The following is a 12,395-nucleotide window of genomic DNA, read 5'->3' on the forward strand; positions in this document are numbered from 1 at the left end:
ATTAACACAAATAACGTCCCTTGTCATTTGGTTTGACAGCACCTGAAAAACCATCCTGCACAATCACAGTCATTCTAGAGAAGACCCTGGCAGGACTTGGATTCAGTCTGGAAGGGGGAAAAGGCTCCATTCATGGTGACAAACCACTTGTCATCAAGAGGATTTTCAAAGGTAGGAGTCACATTATGGTGAAATGCATTAGAGAGATAATAAGTGGATGTCTCATGGGTAAGTATGAATAACACAGAAGCATCATGTAAATACTGGTACCAGTAGTGCAGAAGATAATGTATGGTGTTTAGTAAGTCATACAACCCAGTGTCTCACTCAGCTGAATTCCATTAATCTATGGATATTTGTGAATATAGGAGTTTCATAGCTGCTATTCAATGAATTGTACTACTGTGGTTGGAGACAAGGGCAGGTGTCACAAGCAATATGAAATATTCCTTCACAACAAATGGGATTCAACGAATTTTCATGTAACAAACTGTTAACAGTTTAAGCCCATTCCTATCACTGAACATATTTATTTTTATTTATTTTATTTTAAAATTTATATCGCGCAAACGAATCATCCCCAGAAGGATCTCTCTGCGCTTTTGGCAGCAAAATGCAGAAGGCTAATCCAGGAGTTGCGACTTTAAGGTTTTTAGTAGCTTCTTAAAAATTTTCAGGCTAGGGCATGCATGTAGCTCGTCCGGCAAGCGATTCCAATGAAGAGGGGCTAAATAGGAAAATGCTTGTCCTCCCATATTTGTTTTCTTGCATGGGCAGAGTAAATTTCGATTACTGGATCTTAAAACACGCGCAGGGGTATAGGCTGTAATCTTTCTCCTTAGATATAGGGGGCCAATCCCCTGTCGCGCTCTGAACACCATCACATATGTCGTATAACCAAAATGTGAGTTTCAGCACTGGATCTTATGACCATTTCTTACCACCTAAAAAATCACTTGTTTGTTTGTCATATTTACCTAATATATTACTCACAGTCCCCCCAATCAAAGAGTTGAATGTCAAACCATAATGAATTAATGTTTTATTATGTAGCTAACACTAAAAAGCACTGCTTTTGTGCACCGTAAACATCTGGAAGATACTAAAATTTAGGTGGAGAAAGATAATTCACCCAGGATCCTACATTTTGACAAAATGAAGAATCCAAGATTCAAATACAGGTCACTTAGGTCCTGATTACGATGCCAGTCGGACTCTCATCTGAACGGCACAGTGGAGGAAACAGGACCACCTGACAAGAAGTCAGCAGTCCTGCTGCCCTGATTACGATGCAACCGCCTTCATGGCAGTCACAATGTGTATATTTTCTATTGCGGTGTGTGCTGCGGGAAGCATACACACCCCAATAGAAAATAAGCACATTAAAAACATCACTGTGCTATGTGGCAGGCAGCATGCGTGGCCTGTCACATGGTGCAGAGATATTTAAAGGAGCACCATAGTTGCCCCCCAGGCCCCATAGCCAAGAGCCAGAGGGAAAGGGGGCCCTGATAGGGTCGCCCAAAGTAATTTTCCTTCTGCCTTTTCCTGGCAAGTAAACCAACATGAAAGGGCAGGCTGAAAAGGACATTGTAATCCCTATGGTGGTGCCTGAGCAGACACTGCCCTCATTGTAGGGATCACTGACCATCTGATGTACCGAAAAGCTCTGTGAGCCCGTCGGAGGTGTGGCAGATGGTCCCTCCACCAGATGCCTCCTCCGGCCGCATCACAAGGCATTGGGCGAACCGCCGGGGCTAATGTGGGTGGGTCTGCCACCGACGAGCCGTCGGTGGCAGACTCACCGACATCGTAATCAGGCCCTAAGTTCTGAAATCTTTAATTTATGCACTCAACTACATCTTATTCCATGGTCAATGTGAAATGCAAAAAGCAAAAAAATACATACTCCAACCAGCAATCAGCTTTTGGAACAAAGCATCACAAAGTATGCATTATTGCGTATTTCCCACAGCAACTACTTTAAATATCCATACACACATGGGCCCGATTCACAAACTTTTTTGCCATAAACCTACGTTTTTGGTCTCAAAACACAATTAATCTTGCCAGGAATTCTTAGATTGATTAAATGCTGGTGTAAATAAAGTTTTTCCTGTGGACTTGCCCTGCCACAGGTGTGGAGAAATCTGCAGTAGTAAATACCTTTTGAGAGATCGGGATATGGACCTCACAAGGTGTGGTTTGCCTTGAATGTTTGTAAACACCCACACACATTTATGTTTGTGGGTATCCACAAACTGCAACCGTACCCCTTCACATCCTCAAAACAACAGAAATGTAGTCCTGCCAAAGGTTGTACTATTTCCCCTTACAAGATGGAAAGGGTAAGGGATTCCTCGCATATTTGGTGGAGGTGCAGTGTAAGAGCTCTCTCTGATAGTGAAAACTTTTGTCATGGAGAAAAAAGTGCCTTTAAATAACAAGCTCCATATACCCTAGGTTTAATTGTACACTGTGGGTCTAATTTACAAACTCATTTTGTAGTACATAATTAGTACTTAAGTAGTATGATTTACTGAATACAAAATATATTTCACAAATGCACAGGTGGAGATCTCCACCTCTACCTCTCCTAACTTTTCTGTATGGAGACCTTCACCACAGTGGTGGGCATATCCATGTATATAGGTATAGGTTTCTGTAGTATATGTGTAGGGGGCAGTGAGAAAATTGGAAAAAGTTACTAGAGGAAATGTGGGGTTAAGAGAAAATTAAGGAGGGTAAATGAAACAGAAGTTCCAAGCACATGCACATCTGAGTCCATAAATGAATAATCCAACAGCCGTCAATGTGTCATCCTTGTCTTCGTTTAGTCATTCGGTTGAATGAACAGATAATTAGGAACAAATTTAATTAGTGGACATAAACTGACATCAGACAGTAATAACTATATTTGAACACTATGCATGGTACACAAATATATGTTTTATTCTATTTTTTTGAAAGATTTCTTTATGGTTTAAAAAGTAAACATTTTTTATCTCCTCTGTATATGTGATAATCAGTCTACATATACGGAATGTTGTACAGTTTTGCTCATTTCAGTTTTCACTACATTGCATAACAGTTCATTATATGGAGACTATGTTTAGAATACTGATCAGGCTAATCGTTTCAATCTAAAAACATGGCTAAAGGTAACTACGCGCGTTTCGGCTGAGGGCCTTCATCGGGAAGCCATGAAATTTCCAAATGTACCTATGCAAACAGAAAATAATACATATCAGTGTCAGTTTTTTGTCCTAATCATACACTTTCTCAAAAACATACAGTGCATTTTTACAGGTTTGTGATTAAAAACACGAGCAGAATTGCCCTGAAAGTGCTCCGACCTGCCCTACTATCTACATAAATATATACAACTTTGTGCACATTCTAGCTAACTATTTACAAAGACTCGGGTGTGAACATAAACTAAATCTGAGAGTTCTATAGGTATACATCCTAAATTAACAGTTGGATAGAATGGTGGGAAGATGAAGGTTGAGGAAACCCAAATTGTACCGGGGGCTTGAAGCAGGATGGTAATGACTGCTAATGGTTGATAAAAGAAAAAGGAAAAAAGGGGAAAATGGGAAGAGATTTGAAATTACCCTGAGGGTAGGTGGTGAAAATAAGGGATAGCCTGGGATGATGATCCAATATTGTAGGCTGCAGGCTGTTGGAGGAAGAAAGAAACAGTAGATTCTAATGTCAACCAATGATTGAGGGGAAATTCAAGAAAGAGAAATCATGATGTGAAGGTATCTGAAAAGACTAAGTACCTTATTCTTTGGAGTTCGTAAACATAGTCTCCATATAATGAACTGTTATGCAATGTATTGAAAACTGAAATGAGCAAAACTGTACAACATTCCGTATATGTAGACTGATTATCACATATAGAGGAGATAAAAAATGTTTTTTTTTAAACCATAAAGAAATCTTTCAAAAAAAATAAAATAAAACATATATTTTTGTACCATGCATAGTGTTCAAATATAGGTATTACTGTCTGATGTCAGTTTATGTCCACTAATTAAATTTGTTCCTAATTATCTGTTTTTTCAACCGATTTGTATATCCCGAATTAGGAACCATAGTCGGGGATACCCCCTCCTTTTTTGCATTCGTTTAGTCATTCTTCATGCACCATCCATACCAGCCAACACATGTTTCGTCTTAGGGTGTGGTCGCCCTCGATTGGATCTAAGCCCTGAAGAAGTCGAGGGTGACCACACCTTTACACAAAATACTTGTTGGCTGGTATAGGTGGTGCATGAAGAATGACTAAATATAGGCAAGACCGACACATTGACTACTGTTGGATTATTCACTAATGGACCTAGATGTACATGTGCTCAAAACTTCTGTTTCATGTATGCTAAACCATGGATGTGGGTTGACATCCCCTTTCCAGGGCTCTGCATTGATAATTGTGGCTTTTGAACACTATTGCACACTGTGTTTTCTGTGCGCCCTAATTCCGTTATTCACCCCTTTCTGTAGCAACATTAAGGAGAGATTTACATAGGGACACAATAACATATAACCCATATCCAGAAAAGAGTATGACCATTTTGATTCACAAGATACAGTTTTAAAATGTACTATGTCCTTAATGGTGTTAATAAAGGCTTAAATGTATCCATCACAACCTTGGAGAGATTCAAGCATCACACCTGCCCAACCACTGGTACTGCAACACACTCTTTTAGAAAACAATGGTAGCCGGGAATTAAACTGACACCCCAAAGGAATTAATTCTAAATGTATTAAATTACATTCCAAATGTATTATTATTATTATTATTATTTAATTTTATAGAGCGCGTAGTCACCCGTAAGTATCCCAGCGCTAAGATCAGTACAACTGGGGGTCAGCGGGGGCAGGGAGGGAGACAGGTTAAGGAAAGAGGTGGGTTTTCAATTGCTTCCTGAACCGTAGGTAGTTGGGTTCAGTTCTCAGGTGGTGAGGTAGGGCGTTCCAGAGGCGTGCGGTGTGGACCGAGAAGCGTCTTCCTCCTGTTCGGGCCTTCTTAACTCTGGGAGTGACGATGAGATGTTCCTGGTCGGAGCGGAGGGATCTAGGGGCTTTGTATGGTTTGATAAATTTTTCCAGGCTTGGGGGACCATTGTTTTGAAGCAGTCTGTGTGCCAGGCAGAGGGCCTTGAACATCACACGTTCTCTCACCGGAAGCCAATGGAGACGCTTCAGAGCTGGTTTGGCCGAGGCTTTGGCAGGGGTGTTAGTGAGGATCCGGGCAGCTGCATTTTGGACCCTTTGTAATTTGTTCAGGGTTGCCTCTGGGGCCCCTAAGTAGATGGAATTACTAAAGTCGAGCCTAGAGAGTATCAGGCCTTGAATCAGCAGTTTTTGGGAGTTGTGGGGGAGTAGGGGCAGGATCTTTCGAATTGACCTGAGCAGCCCAAAGCACGTCCCGGCTACCTTTTTTGCTTGTGTTGCGAATGATAGGTCCTTATCGAGCCAAACACCCAGGCTTTTTACCTCTGGTTTCGGATCTGGGAGCGGGCCTAGACAGGGTGGCCAGATGTTTTGTAGTGGAGAGGGCCCCTTCTGACCAAGGAGGAGAATGTCAGTCTTTGAACCGTTAAGTTTCAGAGACGATCTGTTCATCCATCCTTGTATCTGTGTCAGACAGTTGTAAAGGTCCGCAGGTTGTTGTCTAGGATGAGAAAGGGACACCACTAACTGTGTATCGTCAGCATAGCTGACGATGCTCACTCCGAACTGAATAACAACCTCCTCCAATGGGGACATGTAGATGTTAAATAATGTGGGGCTCAGGGAGGAGCCCTGAGGCACGCCACATTGGAGGGGAGTGTCGGAGGAGCGGGTGTTATTCTCCCAGATTTGAAAGGAGCGTTGACTCAGAAAGGACGATAGCCAGGACAGAGCAGTTCCTTCAACACCGACACTCCTGAGTCGTTGGATAAGGAGCTGGTGGTTGACGGTGTCGAAGGCCGCACTGAGGTCGAGGAGGATCACTGCCACTGATCCTCCTTCGTCTAAGAGTGCTCTGGCCTCCTCCACCGCGATGAGGAGGGCGATGTCGGTGCCCTGCCCGGGGCGGAATCCCGTCTGCGAGCTTTTTAGACGGTTGTTGTTCTCCAGAAATTGTGAAAGTTTTCTGTTCACAAGTTTTTCCGCGATCTTGCTAGTTCCCGGGAGGAGGGAGATTGGTCTATAGTTTGCCAGGTCGGCAGGGTCAAGGGAGGGTTTTTTTAGAAGTGACTTGACGACTGCCGCCTTCCAGCTAGGGGGGACGACTCCTTGTTGCAGGGAGGCGTTGATAAGGTGGGTGAGGGGGGGAGCGATCGTGGGTGCTACCCTTTTGAGAATACGTAAAGGGGCAGGATCCCTGGGAGACCCGCTTTTAATGACATGCAGCATATCTTCGACCTCTTCTGCCGTCACTTGTCCCCAGGAAGTGAGACATGGGGGGTGTAGGAGAGTTGTTGGCTTCTTTTTCCTCGCTTGGACTTGTGGATGGAATGGAGTCGAGGATTTTTTGGATTTTCTCCTTGAAGAAATTAGCTAACTTGTAGCACTTTTCCTCATCAGCTTTGGGGTCTGGGGTTCTCTCGGTCCCGGGTCAGGGATTTTGAGGAGTTCTTTTAAAATGGTGAAAGATTCCTTACTGGAACTAGCGGAGTGTTCTATTCTTTCTTGGAAGAATAGACTTTTTGTATTGCGGAGGGCGGTTTTATAGTTTTGTGATGCGGTATGATAGGCTTCTTTCTTTTCGTTAGATTTATCCTTCCTCCAGGAGCGTTCTGTTCTCTTGCATTCCTGTCGCAGAGATTTGAGTGCCGGAGTGTACCAGGGAGCAGGAGTCACTCTTTTCGTATGTTTGAGAGTGGTGGTATTGGGGAGGAGTTTATCCAGTGAGGATGTGAGCCAGGAATTGAACTGTTCGTCGGCCGTAACCGGGTCCGTGGAGAGGACAAGTGTGGAATCTGAGAGCAAACTGGCCCATTCCACCAGTTCAAGCTTGTGCCAACGTCGGTCTGTCACTCGGATTTTGGGGGTTTGGGGGAGTGCTATGGCAAGGTGCCAGGAAAAGGGAACGAGGAAGTGATCTGACCAAGGGAGAGGGATGGGGGAACCCGAGGTGATATCCCTGATGTTGGTCAGGACGGGGTCCAGAAGGTGACCCTTATCGTGAGTGGGTTCGTTGTTGACCAGTCGGATGTTGAAAGAACTAAGGTCCTGAAGGAGATCCGAAGCTGAGGAATCTGTGGGTTCATTAAGGTGAAGGTTGAGATCGCCCACGACGAGAAAGTTCGAGGCGGAGGAGGCTGATTGTGACACCGTGTCAGTGAGGGCGTTGAGGAAATTCCCTGGTGTCCCCGGAGGGCGGTAGATCAACAGTCCTGAGAGGGAGTGTGCCGGGGAAATTTGAAGGGCGAAGTGGCAGCTTTCGCAATCTTCAATGTTGGCATTGCTAGTCCTACAGGCAAGATGTTCTCTGTGGATGATTGCCAGCCCCCCTCCTCTCCCTTTAGGTCTATGTAAGGTTTGAATGAGATAGCCTGGGGGTAGGGCATTGACAATATCCGAGTCCGTGCTAGCAGAGAGCCAGGTTTCTGTGAGGAACAGAGCGTCCAGGCCATGATCCTGTATCAACAAGTTGATTTCGTGCGCATGCTTAGGGAGGGAGCGGCAGTTAAGGAGGCGAATCTGTAGTCCCGGCTTTCCCGAGCAGTATTCGGCTGGGTTACATCGTGCGCAGTTGACAAAGGGTTTACCTTCAGCGTGGACGTAGTGGCAGTCCTGATTTTTTTCCCCTGGTGAAGGGTCCGAAGCATGTCACTTGTGTACACCACACGATCCTGCGGCAAATCCGGCAGAGTTCCTGGGCCTGGGTCCGGCTGGGCCCGGACGGGCCCAGACGGGCTTGCCTTAGGCGCGCCCGCTGCGCCCGTCCGAGGCGCGTCCGAGTGTTAAACATAGTTTTATGCAGGAAGAGGACGTGGGGGGTGTGGCCTGGAGAAGTGGGCGTGGCCTGTGAGCAGGCTCGCTCGCTGATGGCGGTGCTTGCGATTTCCTACCCCGTGGCAGCGTTCAGATCGGCTGCACAGGTAATTAGGTACAGGATGAGTGCCCCAACCAGCCTAGCAGGTGAGGGAGAGGTGCGCAATTCTTAAAATCAATTTACACAAGTTTTAAAAAGGATACAATTTCGAGCAGAGCTCCCGGCTGTGCCTCAGGAGTACAGATTCTGGGAAGGGCTGGGCGTCGGTGCTTTATATAACCGGGGGGGGCGTGGCCTGGAGAAGTGGGCGTGGCCTGTGAGCAGGCTCGCTCGCTGATGGCGGTGCTTGCGATTTCCTACCCCGTGGCAGCGTTCAGATCGGCTGCACGGGTAATTAGGTACAGGATGAGTGCCCCAACCAGCCTAGCAGGTGAGGGAGAGGTGCGCAATTCTTAAAATCAATTTACACAAGTTTTAAAAATGATACAATTTCGAGCAGAGCTCCCGGCTGTGCCTCAGGAGTACAGATTTAAGGTATATATATTTAGTTCCCTATACTTTCCTATGTCAAGATCTCTTTCCTGGTGTTGGACAGAGCTCTCTACCAGCAGATGAAAAGTTATTAATATTAACTTTACTTTTGTAAATTCAATTTTAGGAGGCTCCTCTCTCTACTGGAGGGTTGGAGACACTTACATCTACACCTGAGTGTAAATTTGCAAAAAAAAATGGTTAGTAGCTAAAAAAAAGTGGAGAGTTACACCTAGGTGTAGAAGTAGATCTATGCTTGAATATATCTACACAAGTAAATTAACTTTGTGAAGTGGCCTTGCATATTTTTCTGCACGGGTAGACTAGAGGAGCAGAGGAAATGTCACAATGTATTCCCAGGAGTACAGCTGGAAATTTGGGTTTGGCCCAACTATACATGTGCACTACTAGGAATGCCTGCTGACTGAAAAAACTGTAAAGTTAATTGTAGGTTGAGATGTAAATCTCTGCGTGTACTTAAAATGTTTGTGATTAGGGCCATAGTTATGGGTATTAGGAGGAAGATATACAAGCCCCTTGCGCCACTTTTGCGTCACTTTTAACATGGGAAAGTGATGCAAAAGCGGCGCAAGGGGCTTGTAAATCTGCCCCTAAATCATTACCCAGTTATAATTGGAAGGCGTGGCTTATACTACTATTATAAAGAGAGAACACAAACCTTTTGGCAAGGTAAACTCGGGAACCACAGCGCCAATCCACACACCCAATACATTGTTGTAATCCTCAGGGTGTGCAGATGGACATAGGCTATAGAAAAAAAAAAAAAAACGTAAATTTAAAAGTATAACTTAAAAAAAAAGTAGTGCCCTGAAAGTAGCGCCTGCCGCGACGCTGGCGGCTACGACGTAGCGCTGGCCGCAACGTACGTGTTGACGAGGAGGAGCGGTGGTGAAGTGAGGAGCTCGTGAAGGAGCGGCGGCTCAGGTACGGCTCTGGGACACGGGACGGGAGGGAGCTGGTGCGGGAGGTTGGCCCGGAACAACTGCGGTAAGGCTCAGGGTCTGGGGGAAGCATTTCAGGCTTGCGTGCACTCCCATCCCGGCCCCCGGCAGCCACGACATTGTCCGGGACACAGACAATGTCGAGGCATGCGGGGGCCGGGGCGGGAGTGCACACAAGCCTGAAATGCTGCCCCCAGCCCCCTTCTGCTCCGGGCAATGCTGGGGCGGGCTGCTAGTATATATATAAATATTGTAAAGTGATATTCTAGTTGATGTGTCAAGCTCAAAAGGGAGTCTTTGGGATTACGAGCTCAACACTCTGAGACTGCGTCACATTGGTCCAGCGCACAGGGGAGCCACAAAGAGTACAAACTTGAGTTCTGCCAGCCTGACAATGGTTTATTCTATCATTCTACCTCAGTCTGCAAAATATTGCACATAGCGAAGGCATGGTGAGATGAGTAACACTATTAAGGCAAATGTGCATAAGCAAATCCCACACTGTGGGCACTCATGCATGACGCACCAGGTGAACAAGGAAAGAGCCGATCACGTGTAGCAATTAAAACCACCCTGCTCCTTGCATCGTCAAAAATCTTTTCCGGAAGCAATGCTTGATAATACTACCACGTTAGAGGGCAACGGTGCGTTATAAACTTTGGTGTAGGATGTTTTTATTTTTGATGGTGATGAGAAAATATTGGCGCTTAAAATGTGTATAAGTTGACACAGCAGCACTTATTAAACTCATCATAGATCTGTTGCGTTATTGATAACTGGTATTGGTTTACAATTAAAGTGTAAATAAAAAGAAACATGAAGCCCGTTTGTTATGTATTTTACGATGCTATCTTTGCCATACTTTATTGCAGCTGCCTTTTCAGGAAATAGATTCAAGGTTATTTTCTTATAAACATTGCAGTGGAGAACAAATTAACACAGTAATTAAATCAAAATATGCAGAGCAGTATATTACAAAAACACTGGAAATTGGATAGCATTGGATTCGTAGCTCACGATTTATTTTCTTTTACCTAGGTGGTGAAGCAGAACAAACCCTCCTTCAGCCTGGGGACGAGATTTTACAGGTGCACACACACACCCTGCAGGGTCTCACCCGATTTGAGGCCTGGAATGTCATCAAAACCCTACCGGATGGGCCTGTGCCGGCCACTTTTAAGAGAAAAAGTGAAACTTCTGCCAATGACACGTCTGCTGTTGCTGAGGAATGAAAAACAGCAGAAGACATCCAAGAATATACTTCTTGGCTCGGCGATTTGCAAAGCAATTTTCCACCTGGCCTGGCGAGGACTCTGCGGACAAATACACCACTTAATATTGCACAGCGGATGCCTTAACATACTGGAACATGTCCCGCTGCCGGATGCCCTAATTGAATTCGTCGTTATGTGGAGAATGAGTATTACAGTATTCATAACCAGCTGTTAAGGACACAAGAATTGTAAAATATATATATTATGGATAATATAAAGGAGTGATACATTTTTTTGCCAAGGGCATATAATTTATGTAAATGCATTTTATAACTGCACAAACTGGTGCTAAAATTACGAATTTTATTTTAGGCTAGGGTGCAATAAGTTGCATTTTTCTGGACTCCATCTGTATATCTGCTATTAAAAGAATTTATTTTATTCATGAATACGGTTTCTCTTGTAGCATAAAATGACATTTTTCTTTGCTTTTCTGCTTCTTTCCCTTTTACGATTGTTCTTTTATTTCCAAAAAGTTGTGTGCAGCTGGATAAATATTGAGGTGATTTGTTTCTTAGATAAAGTATGTCACTGAAAGTATTTATCACTTACAACTTCAATAATGTTTGCCAAATGAAGTAAAACCCCTTTAACGGTATTCTAGTCAATGGGATGAAATTTGTATTCTAAACTTCCAAATTAATGTACTTTGAAGCAGAACTCTATAGTTCTTTCTTTGTCAAGGTATTTATAAATAAAAATGGATAGGCACCGCATAAAGAACTATAATTTATGCAACCACGATTGTTTTCAAAGATTACTTGGGTGGTAACTTTGTGTGAGGTTGAGAGCACACTCAAGCCACAGTTGTTTAATTTTTCATTGCCGATTTTTTTCTTCGGAAAATATCTCAGGCCAATAACCCTTTCACTGCCTGCCTTAAAATATCATATCCTTTTTAAGTCTGTTGATGAACCCATCAAAAACTGAAGCAGATACAAGTATTCTGTAAGGACAGTTGCGGTTTACTGATGAATCTTGTACTAAAATAAACATCTCATAACGAACTCACACAATCTTTTTTTAATGTATTTTGTTTTGGAGCATTTTTTAAAAGACTATCCGGGTTCTCCCTGTTATATCTGTATTAGTCTTTTGGATACGTAATGATTATATAAAGCAGATAAATAATCGCTGTAAAAGTCTTGTCTATAAGTTTCTTAGCAAAGTTTAGTTGATATCCTATCCCTATTCATCTGTAGTGAGAATGTGACATGGGTACTGTCCTATATATAGTAAATTATTACAGTTGAGTTGTGACACCACAATAACAGTTGCTAAAATCAGCAGACACTATGTATGGCAAGACATGTAGCGGAATTACAGTGACTGTTAAAGGAATAAATAGCTTTCCAGTTCTTTTGTCTAATCAGTTTTAACATAATTAGCTGCCAAGGAAACATATATGCCAGCGTATTTCTTTCTTTCATCACAAGAGTTCATTACAAGAAAGTAAGGATCTATCCATGTTTTCAAATATTCTAGACTCCAGCCCTTATGGAAAAGACCTATGTTATAATTCAAAACATATGCTGTACTGCCAAATATAATCTACATTGCAGCAACATTATTTTCAAATCTTAGATTCCACATTTATTCTAAATATCTTCAAACATAGTATCTGTT

The 12,395-nt window shown here is 43.5% G+C and overlaps 1 protein-coding gene across 1 annotated transcript in view; it reads left to right on the forward strand.

Annotated features, from left to right (window-relative positions):
* The window catches only part of IL16 (interleukin 16), a 471,977-nt gene extending 460,197 nt beyond the window's left edge, over nt 1-11,780 (forward strand). Inside the window, exons 18-19 of the mRNA XM_086958218.1 lie at nt 40-171; nt 10,534-11,780. Coding sequence (XP_086814344.1) covers nt 40-171; nt 10,534-10,727 — 326 coding nt within the window. The 3' untranslated portion in view covers nt 10,728-11,780. The remainder of the gene's footprint in view (nt 1-39; nt 172-10,533) is intronic.
* The last annotated feature ends 615 nt before the right edge of the window (nt 11,781-12,395 follow it).

The sequence above is a fragment of the Lissotriton vulgaris genome, chromosome 2_1, assembly GCF_964263255.1.
Source record: "Lissotriton vulgaris chromosome 2_1, aLisVul1.2, whole genome shotgun sequence".
NCBI classification, from domain to species: Eukaryota; Metazoa; Chordata; class Amphibia; order Caudata; family Salamandridae; genus Lissotriton; species Lissotriton vulgaris.